The sequence below is a fragment of the Balaenoptera musculus genome, chromosome 20, assembly GCF_009873245.2.
Source record: "Balaenoptera musculus isolate JJ_BM4_2016_0621 chromosome 20, mBalMus1.pri.v3, whole genome shotgun sequence".
NCBI classification, from domain to species: Eukaryota; Metazoa; Chordata; class Mammalia; order Artiodactyla; family Balaenopteridae; genus Balaenoptera; species Balaenoptera musculus.
This window is the reverse complement of record NC_045804.1, coordinates 11,133,884-11,159,188: the sequence shown is the minus strand read 5'-3', so window position 1 is coordinate 11,159,188 and position 25,305 is coordinate 11,133,884. Positions and strand designations below refer to the sequence as shown.

The following is a 25,305-nucleotide window of genomic DNA, read 5'->3' as shown; positions in this document are numbered from 1 at the left end:
GGTTTGGGAATAAGTAACGGATACACAGAAAATAAACCAAATCCAAAACATGAGGCAATTATCACGTGCAGGAAAAACAAGAGGTTGTACAAAAAAGGAGATGTAATTACATTACATTACTCAGCTGTGAACAGTATGTGCAAAGAAAGAATAACACAGACACTGAATTCTGATTCAATGAAAATGAGAAGATGGGTGGAAGGAAAGTGTATGAGAGGCTACGTGAGAAGGAACAAACTCTCAACCTCCATGGCAGAAAGTCAATGGATAATTTCTAAATCTAAAAAAAACAGAAAAAGAAAAAAAAGAAAGGCAGCATTAGCATGTTATTTAGAATATGAAAAACCCCCACACCAAAGAAAACTAAAATAACAAAATTTTGCCTCTGAGCAGGCGAAGTCAGGAGAGGAGAGGGGTGGGTGAATAAGGAGCTACTGGGTTTTCGTTACAAGTCTTATAGAACTATCTGACTATTTAAACTATGTACGTTTATAACCTTGATTAAAAAAAAAAAACACCACCAAAACACCAGTGCAATTTAAGTAACTAAAAGACAAAACTACTCCAGCCTGCTCTCTACTCCCAGCTCTCTATCAGGCCCCTGCAGCCCCAAAGAAGGGCCTAGGGAGCCGTCTCTTCTTCCAGGGCAGGACCCCCAGTGTGCTGGAGTCGGGTCTGGATCCTTCCTCCCCTGCCCCGCCACGGGCCTCCAGCGGTCTCCCCCAGTCTCTCTCTTTCTCTCTGAGTCGCTCCAGGTCGGCTTGCCTATCTGTCTTGGGACCGCATCCTTCTTCCATTAGCCCACCTCCTGCCTTCTGCGCCCTGTTCCCAGGTCTTCTCCCGGTTGGGTGGAGAGCAACCAGACCGGGGAAGACCCAGCCCTGTCCACAAGCAACAGCTGTGCCCTGGCCCCTCTGGCCTGCACTCCCTACCCCGCCTCCAGTACCGCCCATCATGGCAGGAAACGGAGAAGTTGCTCCTGCTTCCCAGGGAGGTGAATTGGGGATAGCGGGCCATGCTCCATCATTTCCCTGACACCTCTCCTAATTACCCAGTGTGTTATTCATTTGGATGTCAGAGCTGCCGCATGCCTATGCCTTTAATTAATAATTTGGTAAAACTCCACTCAGGCCTGGCCAGGGCAGTGCAACAGGGACTGCTGGGGCTGGGCCAAACCTGCGGTGGGTGGGCCAGGCCAATGAGGACCCCCCCACCCCCAGCAAATGCAGAGGCCTTGGGCGGGAACCTGGGCCCTGCTTCCTTGCCCCAGCTGTTCACGCCAGGCCACAGAGCCCCAGGTGAAGCCCCTTTAGGGACCCTTCCAGGAGGAGGCAGGAATGCAGACCCTGAGGGGTGTGTGTGCACCAGTGACTGGGGCCTAAGTGGGGGGATTTGCTCCCCTGGAGCCCAGGCTGGCCCTTGAGCCTTGGGAAGTTGAGACCCCAGGAGCCTAGGAGGGGAGGGGAGGTGTGGTCAAAGGGGCCAAGAAGCCTGGCTCAGACCCAAGCTCAAACAGGCCAATGCCTGTGATCAGAAAGTAGGGGGGCAAGGGAGGTATCCTTGGGACGGCTAGGAACATGGGTGGGCCTCCTCCTTGACCTGATCATGAAGGACTCCCAGCCCTGGGTGTCCTCCCTTCCTGACTCCTCCAGGTGAGGGGAGCGTGGGCAGACTGGGGTCCTGGAGGCGGGTGTCCTGAGGGGCCTGGGTGTGACCTGCAATGGTCAGGCCAGCCCACCACCTCGTGGGTGCCTCTCAGGCTCAGCCCCTGGGGATGCAGGGAAGGGGCACAGAGGCTGCCAGGCTAACAGAAAAATCTATTTGGATCCAACTTGAATTATTGAGTGTTTCGAGATTTATTCTTGGTTCTGGGGTGGGCTGTGATCTGCGAAGATGGATATCATCTCGGCCCTATTTTTAAGGTTCTGTGAGAAGAAGGCCAGACACCACTGCACTTAGGGCTCCTGTGTAGCCTTCTGCAGGGTAGAGCCTCTGGGGGTGGGGGATAGAGGTGGGCAGGACATGCCACCCCCAAACCCCCTCCCCATTCCCAGTCCCACTGCTTTCCCGCTCTCCCATGAATGACCCCAGCCAGTAGGTCCCCAGGCACCACCTCAGCCCCTTCTAGTTGCTTCTGCACTCCCACAGCCTCCCCAACCCCTCCACATGAACTCTCAGCATGGCCCATCCCTCCAAGATGCTCAGGGCTATAGCCACACCCACCACCCTGGGGTGAGCCAGGGGTCCCAGCAAGCTGCTGACATGCTCTACCTCTTCATCTTATCTCTGATACGGCCTTGGTGTAGCCAGTAGACAGGGCCAAGGGGCCAATGGCACCACGCACTGCTGCAGATTCTCTTCCATCAGGCTGTAGCTGAAACTCTCGTCCCTTTAAGGTTCAGACACCCCCACCTCTGCCCACAAGCCTTCCATGCCAGGCTTAACCCCCCCCCCAACTCAGCCCACCCAGGGTTATACAATGTCTCTGCTATCCTCCAACTGGTTCTCCTGGAACCCTACTCCCCCCCTGAGGTCAGGCCCAGGATTTATTGGGGCCATAATTAGTTTCTGATGGGGTGGGATTTACACCCTTTGGGGCTTGTGGGCAGAACTGGAAACTCTTGAAAGCAGAGGTAGGTTGAGTCTTGACCCTCTGAATCTTGCAGGGGACGCTGCCCTCCCACTCCCCACTCAAGCCAGGGGCACTAACAGTGGCATCTTGGGGGTGGGGAGAGGGCTCCTTAGAAAAACCACTCACAGCCAGACTAACCCACTAAAGTCAATAAGCAAAGTGGAGACACTACTACCAACTTTATAGAAATAGAAAGAAAATATCACAAACAATTGTAGGCCAACACATTAGATAATCTGGATGAAATGGACAAATTCCTAGAAACACACAAACTACCAACTGATTGAAGAAATAGAAAATCTTCATAGACCTATAACAAATAAAGAGAGTGAATCAGTAATCAAAACCCCTCCCAACAAAGATAAGCACAGAGCCAGCTGGCTTCACAGGTGATTTTACCAAAGGTTTAACAAGAATCAACACCAATCCTTCTCAGAGGAGGGAACACTTCCTAACTATTCTATGAAGCCAGTACTACCCTCATATCAAAGCCAGACAAAGACATCACAAGAAAAGTACAGACCAGTATACCTTATGAATATAGATGTAAAAATCCTCAACAAAATACTAGCAAATCAAATTCAGCAGCTTAGTAAAAGGATTATATACCATGACCGAGAAGGATTTATTCCATAAATTCAAGAGTGGTTCAAAATATGAAAGTCAATCAATATAACACACCACATTAACAGAATGAAGGAAAATGATCATTTCAATAGGTGCAGAAAAAGCATTTGATAAATCCAACACCCTTTCATGATAAAAACACAGAGAAACTAGGAATAGAAGGATCTTCCTCAACCTGATCAAGGGCATCTATGGAAAACCCACAGCTAACGTCATACTCTGGTGAAGCTTTCCCCCTAAGATCAGGCACCAGACAAGGACGTCTACTCTCCCTACTTCCATTCAACATTGCACTGGAGGTTCCAGCCAGGACAACCAGGCAAGAACAAGATATAAAAGGTATTCAGATTGGAAAGGAAGAAATAAAAGTAAAACTATATTCACATAAGACATGATCTGATATATAAAACCCTTAAAGAACACACACACACACACACACACACACACAATTAGAGCTAATAAATGAATACAGCAAAGTTGCCAGATATAAGATACAAAAATCAACTGTATTTTTATACACTAGCAATGAACAATCCAAAAATAAAATGAACAAAACAATTCCATTTACAATAGCATCAAACAGAATAAAATATTCAGTAATAAATTTTACCAAAGGAAGTACAGGGCGTGTACAATGAAAATTACAAAACATCGTTGAAAGAAATTAGAGCCCTGGTCCGGGATGATCCCACATGCCACGGAGCAACTAAGCCTGTGCGCCACAACTACTAAGCCTGTGCTCCAGAGCCCATGAGCCACAACTACTGAGCCTGCGTGCCACAACTACTGAAGCCTGCGCGCCTAGAGCCTGTGCTCTGCAACAAGAGAAGCCACCGCAATGAGAAGCCCACGCACTGCAACGAAGAGTAGCCCCCGCTCGCTGCAACTAGAGAGAAGCCTGCGCGCAGCAACGAAGACCCAAAGCAGCCAAAAATAAATAAATAAAATGAATTTATTTAAAAAAATAACTTATTAAAGAAAAAAAAGACAGCAATGCTCTACAAATTGATCAGTGCAATCACTATCAAAATTCGAACTGCCTTTTTTGGGGGCAGAAATGGACAAGCTGGTTCTAAAATTCATATGGAATTGCAAGAGACCCAAATATCCATGTACAAAAATTACCTCAAAATGCATCAAAGATCTAAATGTAAGAGCTGAAACTATTAAACTCTTAGAAGAAAACATAGGAGGAAATCTTTGTGACATCAGGTTCGGCAATGGTTTCTTCGTTATGACACCAAAAGCACAGGCAACAAGTGAAAAACAGATAAACTGGATTTCATCAAATTTTAAAACTTTCATTCAAAGGACGTTATCAAGAAAATGAAAAGACAACCCACAAAATGGGAGAACCTATTTGTAAATTATATAACTGAAATGGGTCTGGTACCCAGGACATATAAAGAACTCGTACAGCTCAATGACAGAAAGACAAACAACCCAATTTTAAAAACAGCAAAGAATTTGAGTGGACATTTCTCCCAGGAAGACATACAAATAGCCAATACGCACATGAAAAGGGGCTCAAGATCATTAGCCATTAGGGGAATACAAATCAAAACCACAATGAGATACCATTTCACATACACTAGCATAGCCAGAATCAAAAAGACAGATAATCACAAGTGTTGGTGAGGATGTGGAGAACTTAGAACCCTGTGTTGCTGGTGGGGTTGTAAAAAGGTGCAGCCACCACGGAAAACAGTAGGAAAATAGTATGGCTATTCCTCAAAAAGTTAAACAGAGAGTTATCATGAAATTCCACTCCCAAGAGAACTAAAAACGTAAGTTCACACAAAAACTTGTACGTCGATTCGCATAGCAGTATTATTCATCATAGCCCCAAATAACCCAAATATTCATCAGTAGATGAATGGATAAACAAAATGTGGCCTATCCATACAACAGAATATTATTTGGCCATAAAAAAAAGTACTGATCCATGTTACAACACAGATGAACCTTGAAAACATCATGCTAAGGAGAGACGCCAGACATAAAGGTCACATACTTTGTGTGACTCCATTCCTATGAGGTACCCAGAATCGGCAAGTCCACAGAAACAGGAAGCCCATTAGTGGTTGCCAGGGGCTGGGGTGGGGGGGGAGGGGGGGAGGAGAGTGACTGCTAATGGACGCGGGATGAAAAAGTTCTGGAACTAGATAGTGGTGTGCCTGCACAAGACTCTGAATATACTAAAAGCCAATTAACAGTACACTTAAAGATGTTAAAATGGTGACTTGTTACATGACTTTAACCTTGAAACAAACAAAAACCACTCAGGTTTTCAGTTGTCTGCAAACTGATCTTAGGCTCTGTCTGCTTCTCACTGAAGTGGAGGGGACTGGGTCCCCACAGCAGTCCATGCCTCAGCCCAGGGGGCCCACTTGACTCCTCTGGTCAGTGAGGAAGCAGTGGCTTTAAGCAGAGCCCCAGTCCCACTCCACTAGGAGGTCTCGGCCATCTCTGTGCCTGTCTTAGAGATGGGTCCCCAGGGGATGCTGCTGCGGACATCACCCTGAGCCTCCCGGCACCATGGGAAGCTCTCCTGTTGGCATGTGCGTGGGGCAGGCGTTGAAGGGGAAGGTGCAGTTGGGGCCGGGGAGTCACAGTCCTTCCTGCCCAGCCCTTGCGGGACCTGCATTCTGGCGGCTTGGGGTGGTGGGAGGAGCTCGGTAGGAAATGAGGACCTTTACTTCCTGTTTCTCCCTTCCCATTGGTGCAGTTAGCACAGCCTTGCAGACTGATGACCATCAACCTTGGCCCCTGTGGGCCCCACTTCTCCAAACCTTGTCACTTTCTTTGCAAGGACTGACTGCGTGCCAGGCTCTGTGCCATGGCCACTCCACACAGGGCTGCAGCTGTCCAGGGAGGCAGCACAGGTATGATCCCCATTACAGGCCCGAAGCTTTGCCCAAGGCCAGTCAGTACAAAGCCGTCAGGCCCAGCCAGCTCTGCCTGGTTTCCATCCTGCACTCCTAAGTCCCCCCCACCCCCTGGTCCTGATGAACTCTGGGCAGGGAGAGACCTGGAAGAAGTTAGGAGGGCAGTGGTTGTGGAGCGCCAGGCAGGGCCTGCATGGGTGGCAGGCTGGGACTGAGTCTCCTGAGGGCCACCCTGGCACAGAGTCCTGGGCACCAGACTCGGGGCACATCTGGGGTGGCTCAGCACCCTTGCACTCAGCAGGGGTGTGAATGAGGCAGCAGCTGCCTGGGGCCCCAGGCAAGTGCCACTGTTTCCCTTGTCCTTGGACAGCCCCCAGGACTATGGCTGTGCTTAGTCCAGCTGTGACCCCCCGGTGGAACCCTGCCCAGGCCTGTTTGTGCCCAGTGACCATCAGGGATTTTAGGGAGATGGTTTCGCCATGGCCCCGTGCTCCTGCACGCCTCAGACGGGAGTCCACGCTGTCCCTGCCTCTGACCACTAATGTCTCAGCGTGGAGCCCAGCTGGTGCTGGACGCCCCCTATCCTTCATTAACTGGGAAGTGACTGTGCCATCGCCGGCAGAGACTCCACGTGGGTCCTCACACTCACTCCCCCAACTGGACTAAGCAGGTGCTTGTATCCCCGTGAGAAAACAGGTTCCGAGAGGGAGGACCGGTCCCTCTCGGAGCACCATCAGACGCCGCATTCCACCTTCTCTCCCAGGACACAGACCCGGGCCTCAGTCCAGAGGCAGGGAGAGCTGGGGCACTGCTGGCACAGGGGAGCCAAAAGCCGCAGGCACTGAGGTGCAGCTTCTAAAGCCACAGGCACAGCATCCCAGAGCCCGGGGTGAGTGGGCAGAAGGCCCAGGGCCTGCTAGGGAGGGTGGGGTGAGCTGGGGTTCCCTGTGTACCACCGGCTGTGAAGAGCAGGGGTTTTTCTCAGTCTCAGGACTGGGTGGACAGTAGAAGCTGAGGTGAGAAAAAAGATGTGCCAGCGAGGACATCTGGGGAGGACCACGTATCAGAACCTGGGACAGGCCTTCCTGCCTGAAGGAGTCCCCTTGAAGGTACCTGTGGAACATGCCGGAAGCTGCTGAGCCCAGTGGGCCATCCAGTGGAGCCCATAAGCATGTGGGTGGCACCCAGCAGCCCACCTGGCCCCAGTAGGCCCTCTGTACCCCGAAGCCCCCTGCCCTGGAATGGCCCCGCTTCCTATTGCAATGTCCTGACTAGGGGCTACTACTACCATGTGGGGCAGCCCCTGGCCCCGCCTTACAAAGGGTTTTGGGAGCACAGGTTAAGCGGGAGGGGAAGGCGGACAGCTGACCCCAAATAGCTGGCTGCCTTGCTTACTTGTCCCCTTTGCTTCTTCCAGGAGCCCAGGCCCTGGAGGAGAGCTCCCTTCTCATTCTGAATGAAAGGAGAGAAACCAGAGCAGGGTGTGGAAGGAGCGCTGCGACCCGGGGCCTCCCTGGGCTTCCATCCCAGGCTGTCAAACCATGACAGGCAGCTCCTTCCTGAGAGGCAGGATAAACGGCAAGAAAAGCCTCCGAGGATTCTTCACACCACTCAGCAAAGATTCCAGAGTCCTTAGGGAACCTGGGGGTGAGCTGGGAGGAGGTGGAGGACTGGGGCTGCTTGGGAGGCACCCAGGGGCTGTGGGTGGGGCCGTGCGCCTCCCTGGAACTCTAGCTCACACCAAGGGGAGTGGCCAGGCAGGGGGCCAGAGTCAGGGCTGCCCTCCCACAGCGGAGACGCGTTTTGAGGCTCGGCCTCTGGGTGAAGAGACTGGCAGGGGGGGGAGTGCGTCGGGTTGACAGGAACAGGGGAGAGCCATTGGCACTTGAACACAGTGGGCTGCCCGTCCTCAGGGCCCGTGGCCAGGACAGCAGACCCCCAACACCCATCTCCTCGGGTATGGGTGCCGGCCCTCTGTCTGGCACCCCACCCCTGCAGCCCAGACTGCCCCTGTATGTCCCCCCACCCTCAGCCTTTTCCAGGCTCAGACGCTGCTCTTCTCCCCTCCTCCTGGCCCTGCACGTCCCAGCAGCAGGCAGGCTGGAGACCGGCTGGGCAGCCAGGGGCCAAGCCTGACAGCAGCCACCCCAGTCTGGACCCTCCGCGGCCAGGGCAGAAGCGGCTCGGTGTAGCTGGTCGGCAGGGAGGGACGTGCTGGTTTATAAACGAACACAAAGTGAAAGCGGCACACGTACTCAGAGGAGCAGACAGGCAAGGAGAAGGTGTGCATGTATGTGCGGTCTGGCGGCTGTAAGCCCACCTGGGCGCTTTCAGAACAAAACAAAAAAACACCAGAAAATCCCCTATGAACTCTGAATCCCTTCCTGTGCTCCTGAGAAATTAACGTCATGTGCTCTCTGGGCCTGGCGCTCTGCCGTGTGAGCTCTGTCTTCCACTGAGCTCTCTCCAGGCTCCCGGGCGAGCAGGGCTGTGCCTTCTGCGTCCCCATGTCCTCGGGCCAGGGTGCCCCACCTGATGTGGGGGCCGCTCCCCCAGTCCCTACAGACGAGCTGGAGCAGGGCCACAGGCGGCCCAAGAGTCTTCCTGGCATCCAGCTCGGTGCCAGCCCCAGCCCTTGCCCTACTGCCCCTGGGCACCTGGGCCTGGGGCTCTCCGGTGTGTCCTGGGGTTTCTGCTGTGGGCTTCGCGGAGCCTGTCCTTACCTGCGGGCTCTTCTGAGACTCCCTGGGGGCACGCCTTTGGCCTCTGTGCCTTCTTGCTCCTGGTAATGACATCAAGAAATGACAGCATCAAACGTCAGAGCCCCCCCTCGATCCCCAGGTGGTCCCTGGAAGCTGCGCCGACCTGGATCCTCAGGGGTGCAAGAGCCCAGGCCAGAGGGCAAGGCAGATCCCAACGGCCAGCCCCCACCCCTGGGAGAGTTCAGGGGTCCCAGCCACACCTTCCCACAGTTCTCAAAGCAGCTTAGCCAGGCCCAGGCCAGCACGAGCTTGGAGGAGAAGGGAGCACAAAGGAAACGCCATGCTTGCAAGGACTCCGGGTGGGAGAGGATGGGCCTGATGTCCAAGCTGCCAATGGCAACCTCGCTGTCTCAGTCTCTTCATCGGCCAAGTGATCACAGTGGCTGTCTCACGGTAAGTGCCGTCAGGATTAAGTAACCAGCCACTGCTGGCTGTGACTGTACCACAGCACAGTGGGATGAGAATCACCGTGCACACCACACAGGTGAGGAAACAGGCTTTGAGAGCGTAAACGACACAGCAGGTGCACAGCCAGGACATGAACCGGGACCATCTGACTCCCTCACCCTTTCTGTGGAGACCACGACACCCCAGTGCCTCACAGATAAATGGACCAAGGTAAGCAGGGGGTGCCCTGGTGGGAGGTGAGCTTTGGGCTTTGGGGGTTGCTGGACAGTTCCCACTGAACATGGAGTCCACACTGGCCCCCAGCATTCTGCTGGCTCTTCTCCTGTCCCCTCAGGAACCCTGCGCCCCCTGCCTGGCCCTGCCTGTCTGGCCTGAGCCACAGCGCCACCGCCGAGAGAGGCCCAGCCACCAGAAGTGGCCCCACAGGGGCATGACCCAGCCACCCCAGCACTCACCTTTCCGGCTGCAAGGCAGGGGCCCCTTGGACTCCCAGGGTCCTGCGAATGTAGTCTCGGGAGCGGATGTCAGCCTGAGGAAAGGGAGGGCTCGAGTGAGAGGGGATGGCTGGGGTCCCAAGCTGGCCTCTGGACCAGTCCCCACCCGACAGGGTGGCCCCTCCTGGAAAAGCCCACGGAGGCCCAGCCTTAGGGACAAGGAGAAGCAGCCCCATCATGCGTGGGTGCCAGGATGTCAGGCCCTCTGGTCGAGGTGCTTGACAGCATGTCCCCGAAGGGCCTGAGGAAATGGGCTGGGTGCCTCACTCCTGTTTCAGTTGGCTTTCAGTGGGTTTATAGCTTGTGCTTCCCTGTAGGTTTTGCTTGAGCCAACAGTTTCTCTGCTAAAGCCCTCTTCTCTGAAGGCTGTCCTCAGCCCAGCTTGTCTGTCCTCACTCTTGGTTCATCTGGCTCCCTGGCTAGTGTCAGCTGCAACCTCCGTCCCTGGAGAAGTGTCTGGAAAGTTCTGCAGAGTCACCGGAATGAAAGGGGGCTTGTGGGCCACAGGCTGGGATCAGGGCACACCCTGGGGAGAGGGGAACAGGCCTGAGTGGGGCCGCCAGGACCTTGCGGCTCAGGTTCTCCCATAGGCTCTCCCCGTTCCAGGGGGCCTGGCCTCAGGGAGGCCCCTGATCCCAGCTCAGATGGCTCAGCCCCGCTTTGGGCTGTGTGACTACAGGACACAACAGCTAATCCCCCCCAACTGTTTCTACTTCAGAGTGAACGGGCAAGCGGGCAGGGTGGGCGGCAGGGTGCTCCGGGAGAAAGGCCCTGGAGACGCAAGGCAGCACCTCCCGCCTTCCCCTGCAGCAACCTGTCCCGGCCTGGCCCGGGAGCTGGGGGCAGCGGGCCTGTGACCAATGGAGCGGGCCTTAAGCCGCTCTCTCAGCTTCTCCTCAGAGCTTACAGAAGTAGTCAGGAGGGCAAAGTGTACACAGGTGAGTGGGCCAAGGAAGAAGATGGACCAAGAGATAACCAGTGCCACTGGACAGGGCCACACCCCGTTCCTGGAAGCGATGGGGCTGGTGGACTCCTGGGTGCAGACGTCTGGCTTTTCTCTAGGGCAGACACACAGTCCTTGCCCACCTTTGAGGGGCTCACGGCACTTTATGGGGCATCCCCCCACCTGCAAGGACACAGCTATCATCCACTCTGGGGCAAAGCGAGACACAGAAGGAACAGAGACCTGCCCACCGTACCAGCTCAGCGGAGTCCCTGGCTCTGAGGGCCTGCGGAGAAATCTCGGGTCGTCACCCCCACCCCCCAAGGTCGCACAGGTGGATGGGAATGGGGGAGGAAAGGCTTCCTGGGGCCAGGACACGTCACAGGCTTGTGCACCTACGAACCCTGTACGGGGAGGGAAGGAGGCTGAGGCTGGTGGACACTTAGAAAGTCCACCCTGGAAGCCACCCTAGAGGCCTTGACTCTTCGCAGCCCAGAGAGCTGCTGGCAGGGGCCGAGAGCCACAGCCGCGTGCGTGCTGCTGCTGCCACCTGGAGGCTGCCCTGCACACCAGCAGCCGGGAGGCCCCAAACCCCGAGGTGGTGGCTACGGGGCTCTTGGGGTGGTCGAGGCAGAGCCAGGGCCCTCAGGTTTGCGGCGTCACCAGCTGGTGCTGAGCTGAGAGTACCGAGGGGGCCTGTGGCACCTAGGCCAGGTTGCCTCTAGCTGACGCAGCACAGGCCTCAGGGACACACGGAGCAGCAGGCGATATACAGTCCCTGCTGGGAAGGCAAATCTGATGGTGTCCCCTCCCAACTCACATCCAAGGCCCTGTGGTAAACCTAAAGTTCTGTCCCCCTGCAATGCACACAGGCTTCCGCCCACTCACCCCCACCAGGGCTCCAGCCACAAGTTCCTCTGAGTTTCTGGCATCAAACTCCTTCCTGCCCCAGGGCCTTTGCAAATGCTGGTCCTCAGGCCTGGACTGCCCTTCCCCCCTCTTCCAGCAGGCCTCTCCCTGAGGACAGCTTCTCACAGATCCTCGCCTCATGGGCTTCCCTGGGACTTGCACCCGCTCTGCACCTTGTCATGGCCAAGACCACCAAGGCGGCCCAAGGGCATCCTGCATGAGGTTAGCTGAGCCGACTCGTTCACCAGAGTTCTGATCCCCCTGGGCCCCAAGTTAGGTGCTGGGTGCCTGGCGTGGCCACACCCTGGAGTCTCCTGATTGGCATCCCTGGCCCAAGTCTTCCTCAGCAGTGCCCAGCAGCCCTGCAGGGGCCCCCGAGCCGAGGACGGCCGCTCACTCCCAGGCCAGCTGGGCAGCTTGGGCCCTCAGGGGTTGGCAGGCCACTCTGCCATTTGAGCTGACAGCTGATTTTCCCGATGACCCAGGGTGCCAGAGGCTGAAAGGCTGAGTGCAGGGGCACAGCAGACCCCCGGGCCAGGCAGGGCAGGCCTCTGCGTCTTCCAGGCCCCTCTCCTCCCCTCCGGAGCCTAGTGTGGCCCAAACTGACTCTCCCACGGGTGCTTGTGGACCCTCAGCCCGGGAGTACAGGAAGAGCAGGTGCCGTGCGCTAGCCTACCCACCTGGCAGCCCACTCACCTGGCGCACGGGCTCCGGGATCCGAAACTTGCAGCAGCCATGGGTCAGGCGCACGGCTGCCTCCAGGCTCATCTTGTGGCCCACAGAGACATAGAGGGGTTTGGTGCTGTGGTCGTGGCTCTTCAGGGCCTGTGACAGGGAGGGCGAGGTCAGGGCACTGGGCAAGCTCTGTGGGCTGGAGGATTGACATGTCCTGGGCGGCGGGCGGGAGCTTGGGAGACTGGCAGCACCCTTGGGGCACCTTCCTGCTGTTTGTCTGAGGGACAGGGTGGGGCGAGTGAGGGCCCAGAGGCCCCCTCAGCACAGTGGGGGAGGGGAAGAAATAAAGATGCAGGGTCAGCCAGAGTGGCAGGAAGATAGGGAGAGGTGGACGGGTTCTGGGGCGTGGACGGGTTCTGGGGCGTGCACGTACGTGGGTGCTGACCCCTGGCCCCCTCTGGCCCTCAGCTGAGGGGTCTGCCTCGGTGGGGTGCAGGCCCCTGGCCACTCACCATGCCCAGGACGGTCCCGGAGCCTCCCATCAGAGGAAATGAGTCTCCTCCAGCCTTCAGGAGCCGTATCTGGAAAACAGAAAAAAGACTTGGAAAAACACCTTTCTTGGTGAAAGGCTTGAAGGCAAGCCTGCTCACTTTTAAAACCTGAGCAGCCGCTGGGCAAGGAGATGGAAGGGCCCATCGCGAGTGGACCCTGCGTCCAAGCGCGGCCTGCAGCACCATCTCACCCTGACGAGGTGCTCTCCTCCCCATTCTGCAGCAGACAAGAGACAGCAGCCCGCACAGGCCCCAGTGCTGCAGGGTGGAGGCGCCAGGCTGGTGCACACACAGGGCCACAACCCACTAGAGGCCACTTACTTCCTGCTGCTTTCTCTCCTGCTACAAATTTGAGCACTTCCGATTCAACCTGACAAACTTTTTGGAGTGGTGGTGGTGGGGACTGGCCCATTGGGTGGGTCAGGGGACCCTGTCAACTCAACAAACAGGCACTCCACACAGGCATGGGGGAGCTGAAAGGATGAGACAGATGCAACTGACCCGTTCTCAGAGCTGGCCGTCCAGGTTAGAGAGCCACGTGTGTCACCAGCTCCCGCCAGAGGGGGTCCCAGAGGAGGGAGATGCCCCAGGCAGATGGGGGTGGCACCGCAGGCGGAAAAGTACAGAGTGTTGTACAGGCCCCAAATGCCCGGTCCCCGATACCTGGAGGCTCTGCCCCCACATGGGGTGCCGCAGCAGCACGCAGGCAGGGGTGGAGAGGAGGCAAGTGTGCGCCCAGAGGCTGGGAGAGGAGCTCCGAGTCTCCCGAGATGACCCACCACCCACAAGGAACACAAGGCGCGCAAAGAAAGCTGGTCTTCCTCACTCCAGGGCAGCAATCCAGGCTGGGAGGAGAGCGTCCCAGGTGGAGCTGGTCTGCAGCGGGGCGGACTCTGGCCCCCTCACCTTCTCCTTGTGCAGAGCGTTGTTCTCCAGCCCATCCACCTGCAGGAGTTTCTTGGCCACCCCGATGCAGGGCAGGTCTGTGAGGACACCAAGGTGGCAGGCTACCCCAAAGCCTGCAGGGGCAGAGGAAGATGAGGCTGGGGAGGTGAGGCGATGAGCCCAGCAGTTTAGAGACAGTGTGGGGATGGGGGCCACACCAGAGCCTCGCTGAACTTTTCTATGTGAGCAGAGGCCTGTCGGTGGGCAAGGACTTGTGGGACAGGGCTCTAAGCCCCACCCTGACCTCGGACATGGCCCTCTACCCTGACTTCCGGGCTGGCAGGCTGGGTGGAGGACGCCTCCCCCTGTTCTGACAAGATTAGGAGCCTGATTATAATTAGCGTGCTCACGTGCTTCACCTGCTTCTTTCATTTCCTGGCACTTTTCATCCTCCCCTCCCCTTTGTGGCCACCTTCAGGCCTCTCCATCTCTGCCCTTAACTCCCCCAGAACTTTGGGGCTCCTGCCAGGGGGCAAGGATTGCAGTGACTGGGGTCCAGGCCCAGGGCTGGCCTGCTGGTCCTGCACTAGCGTCCAGGGTGGTTCTGGGCCCACAGGCTCCCAGGGCCGGGGCTAAAATCACAATGCCACCCCTTCCTGACTCCCTCTGCCGCCCAACCCCCAGGTTTGTATCTGAGGGTAAGACAGCCCCTCCCCCTTGGTGGTTCTCCCCGGGTCAATGTTCCAGCACCCAGGTGGGTGTGGGTTTCCCTGTGTCGGTGGGGAACAGGCACACCTGTCTGTTCCTGTTTGGTTTCAGGCAAGGGTCTGTTTAGGACACAGGGCAGGCCGCCAGTGGGACAGGCTAGCTGGGCTCAGCGCCTGAGACTTCTGGAAGCGTCAGGTCCAAACTGGATGTTGGTACCTGAGCTCGGCCAGCAGAGGCGGTGGAGGCAGGCAGGAAAGAGGAGGGTGAGAGAAGTAGGGGCTCCTTACTAGGGGGTCTGACAAGGAAAGCAAGGCCAGAAGGAGCTGCAAGGCCAGGCTGGTGGCAGAGGGCCTGGGGCTGGTGCAGGCGGACTGCACCCCTCCTGGTCCCTCGCTCTTACAGCCCCTCTCGGGCACTCTTGGGAGCAGGATTACCTCGGTGGTGGAGCACCCCCATTTCCATCCACAAAAAGGACCTGGAAGAGCCACAGGGGAAAGTCACAGTAAGCTGAAGTGCCCCTTGCCCATCAGGTGGGGCATCCCAGAGCAAGAGGAGGGCCCAGGTCTTTAGGTCTGATCCCTCTTGACGCAAAAGCACTTCTCCAGGAAGCTCATGGGATCTCTCCCAGCAATGGGGCGGGGCCTGTGGAGGGCCTTTCCTCCAGCCCAGTGAGATACCTGCCTGGGGCATGAGGCGGGGCTCCTTCTCCCGCAGCTGCTGCACCGCGTCCACCAGGAAGGGCACTTCTCGGAAGGCCAGGAAGCCTGACACGTAGGGGGCTGTCAGGCTCACCATGCGACAGTCCTCATACATCACCTGCCACCAGGCACCCAGGTCACTAGGCACGCGCGGCCCTGGCCACCTCCCCCACACCCTCGCATGCCCTTGGCCCTTATCTGACAATCCCTGTCTCTCCCTCTGTCTCCCAGGCCCACCCCCAAGTCGCCCCCTTCCCTGCCTCACTATCTGGAGACAGGTGATCCACCCTGCAGATGGGCAGTGGGGATTCAAATGCTGCCATTTCAAAGGTACTGGCCACACCGGGTCTGTATCAGGCCCTCCCCTATCGCCTCCCCACCCCACCCTGCTGCCAGGCTGTTTGGAGGTTCACAGAAGACAAAGCACAAGAAGCACCTGTGAATAGACACCATAGTGCCATATTAGAAGGGGCATTGGGGAAGAAGAGGCCAAGTCTTCATAGAAGCTACAATAGCAAGAAGGGCAACTCTGGCTTTAAGAAAAGAGATTACAAATATTTCAGAAAAAGGACAGGCACGATCTAGAGTGAGGCAGTTTGGAAGAGAATTGGGTCCCAAGGGATGGGAGAGTCCAAAAAGAAAAATTCTGAGGCTGCACCTGCAAATAACCCCAGAGAGAGAAGAGGGGATACCCCTGGGGATATTGTGCTAAAAGGCCTGGCTCACGCTGGGAGGAGTGGGGGCCAGGAGTCTGCTGGGGACCACCCAGAATTTTCACACGCTCTGGCAGACTGTTCTTCAAACTGAAAAGTCCTAACAGCATGGAAGAGGAGGCCCTGTTGGTACTTGATTAGAATGTAACGGACCCGCTCAGAGCACAGGACGGCAGCCCTAAGCCCTTAAACCTTGAGTTTTCATTACAGCCAGACCAGCGGAGGTGGTGAGAACATTTCCCACTAAGCACACATTCTCCAGAACCTTCGGATGTCTGGGTTGTTACTGACCATCCCACCCACCCCCCAATCTCTTGGTGATAGCTTTCAAAATCATACTTCCACCTCTCCCTTGAAGCTAGGTCATAATGACGTGTCCCTAAGTGAAGGGATTACTCTAATAGCATGGAGGAAGGGGCTCGTCCTTCCAACATTTTTATCAGTGACTCACAGGAAACTCATCAAACTGCCAATGACCTAGAGTGGGCAGGGTCCAACCGGATGACAGACCAGAGAATTCGATTCAGTGAACCCGGCAGGCTGGAGTGCTGAACCCCATGCAACAGGATGACTCTTAACGGGGACAGGAGTGAAGTTCAAGTGTGGCCTGAGTTCCCACAGGATGATGGTGGCTGCTTATGTTTGAATCCCTCTGCACAAGCTCCAGGAACCAGAGATCCACAGGAGAGGAGGTGAATCCCCTGTACCCCATGCCCACAGCGTGACTGGGAGACAAGCCAATTACAAGCAACGGTGTGCACCTACGGGCGGAAATAAACAGCCCAGACTCACAGAGCCAGCTCTGGACCCCTTGCCAGAAAGGCAGGTGGGGAAGGGGCAAGGGCAGGGGGTGTGGTGGGGTCTAGTGGTGGGGAGCCTGATGGAATGAGACCTGGGGGGCAGCCCCAGCCTTATCAGGAAGATGCTGCTCTGGGGAGACACAGGTGAGCCCTGGGGGCTTGTGGAGAAGAGAGCGAGGCCCAGAAGTGTAAGGTCCTTTGGAAATGAGAGTATCAAAGAATCAGAAGAGACACTGGCCGTCTTTGCTTCTGAAAGGATGCATTTATTGGCAACGACTATACTTCACTGTCCCTCATGATTTAAGAAACCCACTGAGGCACCCAAACCCCTGGCCCTTGAGTTTCCTGTTTAATATATATATATATTAAGGCCGCATCGTGTGGCATGCAGGATCTTCCCTGCAGTGGAAGTGCAGAGTCTTAGCCACCTGGAAACACCAGGGAAGTCCCTAAGTACAACTCTAGAGTGAACAGAGAACTACAAGAACTCAGAAGGCAATGATCAAACCTTGTGAGCTGATTGAAATGCTGCCCCCAATCAGTTGTGCAGCAGAGGTAGTTAACTAAACGGCAGATAGAGAGCACAACCTGGCAGAAATAAAAACAGAAACACAAAAAAACCTGACAAGACAGAAAACCCAGCATATGCATGACTGAAGAAGAGAAACAAAACTATGAGCTGAAATAATAAATATAACTAATACTTAAAACCACAATCTAAGAACGTTCCAAAAATAAAAAGAAGATCTGACCCCCACATATTGAAAGACCCAAGTGGGGAACTTGGGAAACTGACATGGAAGTCAACTCAAGATGTATCTTAGTGAAGAGCCACCAGAAGGCAGACAGCAGAAGCAAGAAGAACTACAATCCTACAGCCTGTGGAATGAAAACTGCATTCACAGAAAGATAGACAAAATGAAAAGGAAGAGGGACTATGTACCAGATGAAGGAAACAATATAAAACCCCAGAAAACAACTAAATGAAGTGGAGATAGGCAACCTTGCAGAAAAAAGAATTCATAATAATGATTAATGAAGATGATCCAGGACCTCGGAAAAAGAATGGAGGCAAAGATGGAGAAGATGCAAGAAATGTTTAACAAAGACCTAGAAGAATTAAAGAACAAACACCTAGAAGAATGAAAGAACAAACAAACAGAGATGAACAATACAATAACTGAAATGAAAAATACACTAGAAGGAATCCATAGTAGAATAACTGAGGCAGAAGAACGGATAAGTGACCTGGAAGACAGAATGGTGGAATTCACTGCTGCGGAACAGACTAAAGAAAAAAGAATGCAAAGAAATGAAGACAGCCTGAGAAACCTCTGGGAAAACATTAAACACACCAACATTCATATTATAGGGGTCCCAGAAGGAGAAGAGAGAAAGGACCTGAGAAAATATTTGAAGAGATTATAGTTGAAAACTTCCCTAACTTGGGAAAGGAAATAGCCACCCAAGTCCAGGAAGTGCAGAGAGTCCCAGGCAGGATAAACCCAAAGAGAAACACACTGAGACACACAGTCATCAAACTGACAAAAATTAAAGACAAAGAAAAATTACTGAAAGCAACAAGGGAAAAATGACAAATAACATACAAGGGAACTCCCATAAGGTTAACAGCTGGTTTCTCAGCAGAAACTCTACAAGCCAGGGGGGAGTGGCAAGATATATTTAAAGTGATGAAAAGGAAGAAGCTACAACTAATATTACTCTACCCGGCAAGGATTTCATTCAGATTTGACAGAAAAATCAAAAGCTTTACAGACAAGCAAAAGCTAAGAGAATTCAGCACCACCAAACCAGCTCTACAACAAATGCTAAAGGAACTTCTCTAAGTGGAGAAACACAAGAGAAGAAAAGGACCTACAAAAACAAACCCAAAACAATTAAGAAAATGGTAACAGGAACATACTTATTGATAATTACCTTAAATGTGAATGGATATTAAATGCTCCAACCAAAAGGACAGGCTCGCTGAATGGATACAAAAACAAGACCCATATATATGCTGTCTACAAGAGACCCACTTCAGACCTAGGGGACACATACAGACTGATAGTGAGGGGATGGAAAAAGATAGTCCATGCAAATGGAAATCAAAAGAAAGTTGGAGGTAGCAATACTCATATCAGATACAATAGACTTTAAAATAAAGAATGTTACAAGAGACAAGGAAGGACACTATATAATGATCAAAGGATCAATCCAAAAAGAAAACATAACAATTATAAATATGTATGCACCCAACATAGGCGCACCACAATACATAAGGCAATGCTAACAGCTATAAAGAGGAAATCGACAATAACACCAATAATAGTACGGGACTTTAACACCTCACTTACCATCCAATGGACAGATCATCCAGACAGAAAATTAATAAGGAAACACAAGCTTTAAATGACACACAACTGACCAGATAGATTTAATTGATATTTATAGGACATTCCATCTGAAAACAGATTACACTTTCTTCTCAAGTACACACGGGACATTCTCCAGGATAGATCATATCTTGGGTCACAAATCAAGCCTCAGTAAATTTAAGAAAATTGAAATCATATCAAGCATCTTTTCCAACCACAACGCTTTGAGATTAGAAATCAATTACAGGGAAAGAAACGTAAAAAACACAAACACATGGAGGCTAAACAATACGTTACTAAATAAACAAGAGATCACTGAAGAAATCAAACAGGAAATCAAAAAAATACCTAGAGACAAATGACAATGAAAACACAATTCAAAACCTATGGGATGCAGCAAAAGCAGTTCTAAGAGGGAATTTTATAGCAATACAATCCTACTTCAAGAAACAAGAAAAATCTCAATAAACAATCTAACCTTACACCTAAAGGAACTAGAGAAATAAGAACAACAAAACCCCAAGTTAGTAGAAGAAAGAAATCATAAGATCAGAGCAGAAATAAATGAAATAGAAAGAAAACAATAGCAAGATCAATAAACTAAAAGCTGGTTTTTGAGAAGATAAACAAAATTGATAAACCTTTAGCCAGACTCATCAAGAAAAAGAGGGAAAGGACTCAAATCAATAAAATTAGAAATGAAAAAGGAGAAGTTACAATGGACACCACAGAAATACAAAGCATCGTAAGAGACTACTACAAGCAACTCTACGCCAATAAAATGGACAACCTGGAAGAAATGGACAAATTCTTGGAAAGGTATAACCTTCCAAGACTGAACCAGGAAGAAACAGAAAATATGAACAGACCAATCACAAGTAATGAAATTGAAACCGTGATTAAAAATATCCCAAGAGACAAAAGTCCAGGACCAGATGGCTTCACAGGTGAATTCTACCAAACATTAAGAGAAGAGCTAACACCCATCCTTCTCAAACTCTTCCAAAAAACTGCAGAGGAAGGAACACTCCCAAATTCATTCTACGAGGCCACCATCACCCTGATACCAAAACCAGACAAAGATACTACAAAAAAAGAAAATTACAGACCAATATCACTGATGAATATAGATGCAAAAATCCTCAACAAAATACTAGGAAACAGAATCCAACAACACATTGAAAGGATCATTCACCATGATCAAGTGGGATTTATCCCAGGGATGCAGGGATTCTTTAATATATGCAAATCAATCAATGTGATACACCATACTAACAAACTGAAGAATTGAAAACCATATGATTGGACTTCCCTGGTGGCGCAGTGGATAAAGAATCTGCCTGCCAATGCAGGGGACACGGGTTTGATCCCTGGTCCAGGAAGATCCCACATGCCACGGAGCAACTAAGCCCATGTGCCACAACTACTGAGCCCACATGCTGCAACTAAGGAGCCCATGTGCCACAACTACTGAGCCCGCATGCTGCAACTAAGGAGCCCATGTGCTGCAACTAAGGAGCCCATGTGCAGCAACTAAGGAGCCCACCTGCCACAACTATGAGCCGGTGCAACCAAATAAATAAATAAATATTAAAACACCACCACCACCACCATATGATCATCTCAATAGGTGCAGAAAAACCTTCTGACAAAATTCAACCCCCATTTATGATAAAAACTCTCCAGAAGGTGGGCACAGAGGAAACCTACCTCAACATAATAAAGGCATATACGAGAAACCCACAGCAAACATCATTCTCAATGGTGAAAAACAAAGCATTTCCTCTAAGATCAGGAACGAGACAAGGATGTCCACTCTCACCACTATTATTCAACATAGTTTTGGAAGTCCTAGCCACGGCAATCAGAGAAGAAAAAGAAATAAAAGGGATACAAATTGGAAAAGAAGAAGTAAAACTGTCACTGTTTGCAGATGACATGATACTATACATAGATAAATCTAAAGATGCCACCAGAAAACTACTAGAGATAATCAATGAATTTGGTAAAGCTGCAAGATACAAAATTAATGCACAGTAATCTCTTGCATTCCTATACACTAACAACAAAATATCAGAAAGAGAAATTAAGGAAAATTAAAAAATTAAGGGGAGGTGGGGCCGGTGGTGGTGGTGGGATGAATTGGGAGATTGGGATTGACATATATACACTAATATGTACAAAATAGACAACAAATAAGAACCTGCTGTATAAAAATAAATAAATAAAATTTAAAAAAAATGTATCTTAGTGGGAAAAAAAAAAGTAAACAGCAATATACTGGACCCCCCTCAAAGAAAATCTCCACAGTAATCATAATCTACTATCAACAGCAACTATAACATAACACATGTCAAAGTTTTACAGATCAGAGCAAAATACAAAACCAGCTTTAAGAGACATACGGGGACAACTGGGGAAATGTGTTATGGAATGGGATTCAGGTGGTGATGGAATAATGTATGTATATTTTAAGGTGTGATAATGACGCTGCCATTATGTAAGAAAATATCATTCTAGGACAGGTTTGCTAAGCTGTCACAAGCTCTAGGAGGCACTCTTGAATCTCAGTGCGCACACACACAAAAGACCACAAAATCAGTTGAATCTTAAGCAGAGGGTATACAGGTGTTCAATGTATTATTCTTTCAACTTTTCAGTATGTGCACATATTTTCAAGTTAAAAATCTGGGAGAAGGGATGAAATGAGAGAGTAGCATTGACATACATACATTACCAAATGTAAAACAGATAGCTAGTGGGAAGCAGCAGCATCGTACAGGGAGATGAGCTTGGTGCTTTGTGACCACCTAGAGTGGTGGGATAGGGAGGGTGGGAGGGAGGGAAACGCAAGAGGGAGGGGATAGGGGGATATGTGCATACATATAGCAGATTCACTTTGTTATACAGCAGCAACTAACACAACGTTATAAAGCACTTATACTCCAATAAAGATGTTAAAAAAAAAATTCTGGGAGAAGGAAAGATCAGTTGTATAGTTAGCGTGTGGGCATGATCTGGTCAGTAATCTCTGTGAAGATACGCAAGTTTCAACCTAAGCTGGCGTTGTGCATTAGGCCCACCAAACGGTTGAACCAAAAGGCTGAACTGCACTTGAGGTACTCGATTCAGTTCTGGGTGCTGGATGTACAAATGGGCCCTGCTCACTGAGGGCAGGCTGGAGGGAAAGCAGCAAGTGAAGAAGCTGGAAATCACCTCCGTGAGACTCAGGAGAACACAGGACTGTCTTCAAATAGGAGGGTAGGAAAGGTTTGTCCTGTGCTCTGCACCTTAAGGCAGAAGTCACAAACAACGAAATTTCAGCTCCATGTGGAAAAGAACATACGAACCAGGCTTCCAACTATGGAACGGGCTCTGGTGTGAGGCCACGATTTGTCAGGGATGGTGAGGAAAGGATTCCTGGCTGTGCTAAAGGGAGACCAGTGATTCACAGCCTGGCTTTGCTTTGGAATCACAGGAAGGATTGTTTAAAAATGTAAATATCAGTAAAGGGAGTGGGGCCCTGGAATCTTTTTTTTAACAACTTTATTGAGATATAATTTACTACCATAAAATTACCTGAAGAGTATAATTCAACGCTTTCTGGTATTTACAAAGTTGTGCAACCATTACCATAACCCAATTTTAGAACATTTTCACCACCCCTAGGTAATTCTTATACCCATTAGCAGTCACTCTCCATCCCACTCCCTAGCCCTTGGCAACCACAAATCTACTTTGTGTCTCTATGGATTTGCCTATGGAATCCATATTTCTAAATGTACTTCCAGGCGACTCTCATTGCATAGATCCATGGTTGGGCATTTGGGAGTCACTGGACCAGACTATTCCAAGATCATTCCCTAGTCTAAGCTTCCATAGCATAGGATGACAAGTGCTGACTACATCCAAGTAGCAAGCACTTTGCTCAGTGCTGGGGCTCCAAAAGAAATACAGTATAACCCTGCCCTTCAGAACCTACAGATGGTGGGAAAACCAGAATATACCAATAACTTTTCTTTGAGGTAAGGGGAACTATTCAAAACTATTATTGCAATGAGGGGAGGAAGACTACTGCAAAAGGAGAGTGCTCTGTTAACAGGCTGTAAGATCTGCAAGTACTTCCTAAACTGATAACTTTAATACAGTGTGCGAAGTACTGTAATAGCACATGCATAAGAAACAGGCCTAGGACAGAGACGAGGGGGTGGTTAATTCTGCAGGTACAGAAAGGTATAAAGCAATAGGAACAAGTGAACTGGGTCTTGAGAAGCGAGAAGTCATCCTCAGAATTAACAGTGGCTTAGCATTTAATTTTTGAGGGCTTACCACACGCCCATTATGCTAACTGCTTTCCATGCATGATCTCAATTATTCCTCACCAAACTCTGAGTCAGGTATCAATATATTTCTGCTGAATTTTGACTAAAGGATCTTCCAAGTAAAGCACAAAGACGCTGAGGCAGGAAGGTGGTAGCTTTGGGAGCAGGCAGAGGAGCAGGGAGGGGGAAATGCTGAAGCTGCAGAGCAGAGGTTTCCTCGTCAAGCTCTTCTTTAGCCAAGGCTTCCTGAGCTGTTGACTCCAAAGGAATCGTGGGCACGCTGTTCATTCATTCACGTATCTATTCGATCGTCTTCTATGTGTCAGGCATTGAACTAGGTGCAGAGGCTACAACCGGTGGGCAAGACAGCATGGTTCCTACCATTGTGGAGTTTACATTCTGGTAGGAGAGACACACAGGCCAATTCCATCCCAGTGTGATAAAGAGGAATGAGAGGGTGCTGAGAGCAACTCCTGGTCTTGCAGGACGAAGGGGGGCTTACTGGAGGACCTAAGAGATGAGGAGGAGTTAGCCAGGAAGAACATTCCAGGAGAGGAAACATCACTGCTAAGGTCAGGCAGGCAGATACAGCAAGGCGTGTTTGAGGAAGCCAAAGGCCTCCGGAGTGGGGAGTAGGGGAGGAGCGGGTGGTAGCTAGAGGTGAGCCTACAGGGAGTTAGGTTAAGCAGGGGTCAGATCACGAAGGGCCTTTATGCCTTGTCCGTGAGTGTTACTTTTATTTACCATGAGATCACAGGATAGGCACTTAAGTGTCTTAAGTGGACTAGGTGGTGACCTGCTCACATTTGGTTTTTGGAAAAATTGCTCTGATGGCAGCATGGAGAAGGGACCCAGGAAAGATTCTGCCTGTCACCTACAGGAGAGGTGACGGTGGCACAGCCAGGGAAGGGACAGCAGCAATGCAGACAAGTGGATAGATAAGACTCCAGTGATTTTAGGGGGGAGAAAAAATGGAGTTCGTGTGTGACCTGCTGTGAGGGGTCTGGGAAGACAGAGATTTCCAGCTTGGGCAACTTGGGGGTGTGTTGCTGTGGGTCCCTGACATGGGGAGCCCAAGATAACGGCCAAACTTGGAGATCATGAGTTTATTTGGACATAAGTCACAGAATGACTTCAGATTTTGTCCCCTATCCTCTTTTTTTCAAAGGCTTCCCAATTCATTAATGAACTCCCACGAAAGGAAAAGCGGGGTTCTACCCTAACACTGTTCCCTGTCCAGAGCCCCACCTCTCTCACTAATGCACCCCGGGGCCCAGCGGAGCGGCCCCTGGCCAGCGTCCCCCCGGGGTTACCTCGAGCTCAGGGTAGCTGAGCACCACCAGGGAGGCGCAGGCGCTGACACTGTCGCCCTTCACAAAGGACACATCCACGCCCCCGACCCTCTGCAGACCCGAAAAAGCGGGGTCCCGCTGCCACGCCTCCGTGTCCCGGTCCACGACAAGTGTCTTCAACAGGGCTTGCTCCCTGAGGGCAGAAACAGGTCCAGCGAGCAGCCCAACCCAGATCCCCCCACCCCGCGGTCCGGCTGCGGCCGCCCACACGCGGAGCGTCCAGGCCCGGGGGTCGGGGCTCTACCCGGGGACCCTCCCGGTCTCACCCCCTCCCTTCCCTGGGACCCAGACGCGTCGCCGGAAGCTACAGCTCCCGAACGCCCTTTCGCCCGCACGCCGGAAACGGTCGCAGGCCCCCGCGGCCCCAAGCCGGGGATTACGAGGTCGGAGGTCCGCGCGGAACCTCGTCGCTCCAGTCCCCGGATCTTACGCGTCCTCTGGCCCCATTACCGTTTCCAGAGCGACAGTGTTTCCTCCGGCGGCCTCCCAACCACCTTTCGGGCCATGGCGCGGCCCTGAGCGCCCCTTCCCGTGGCGTCACTTCCGGAGCGCCGCGCGCA

The 25,305-nt window shown here is 51.9% G+C and overlaps 1 protein-coding gene across 1 annotated transcript in view; it reads right to left on the bottom strand.

The window, feature by feature from the left end:
- Window positions 1-25,305, bottom strand: part of ENDOV (endonuclease V) — an 87,044-nt gene extending 61,739 nt beyond the window's left edge. The window contains 10 exon segments of the mRNA XM_036836327.1: window positions 8,871-8,929; window positions 9,773-9,846; window positions 12,360-12,488; window positions 12,851-12,919; window positions 13,796-13,908; window positions 14,917-14,935; window positions 14,937-14,957; window positions 15,164-15,298; window positions 24,707-24,878; window positions 25,196-25,305. Coding sequence (XP_036692222.1) covers window positions 8,871-8,929; window positions 9,773-9,846; window positions 12,360-12,488; window positions 12,851-12,919; window positions 13,796-13,908; window positions 14,917-14,935; window positions 14,937-14,957; window positions 15,164-15,298; window positions 24,707-24,878; window positions 25,196-25,251 — 847 coding nt within the window. The 5' untranslated portion in view covers window positions 25,252-25,305.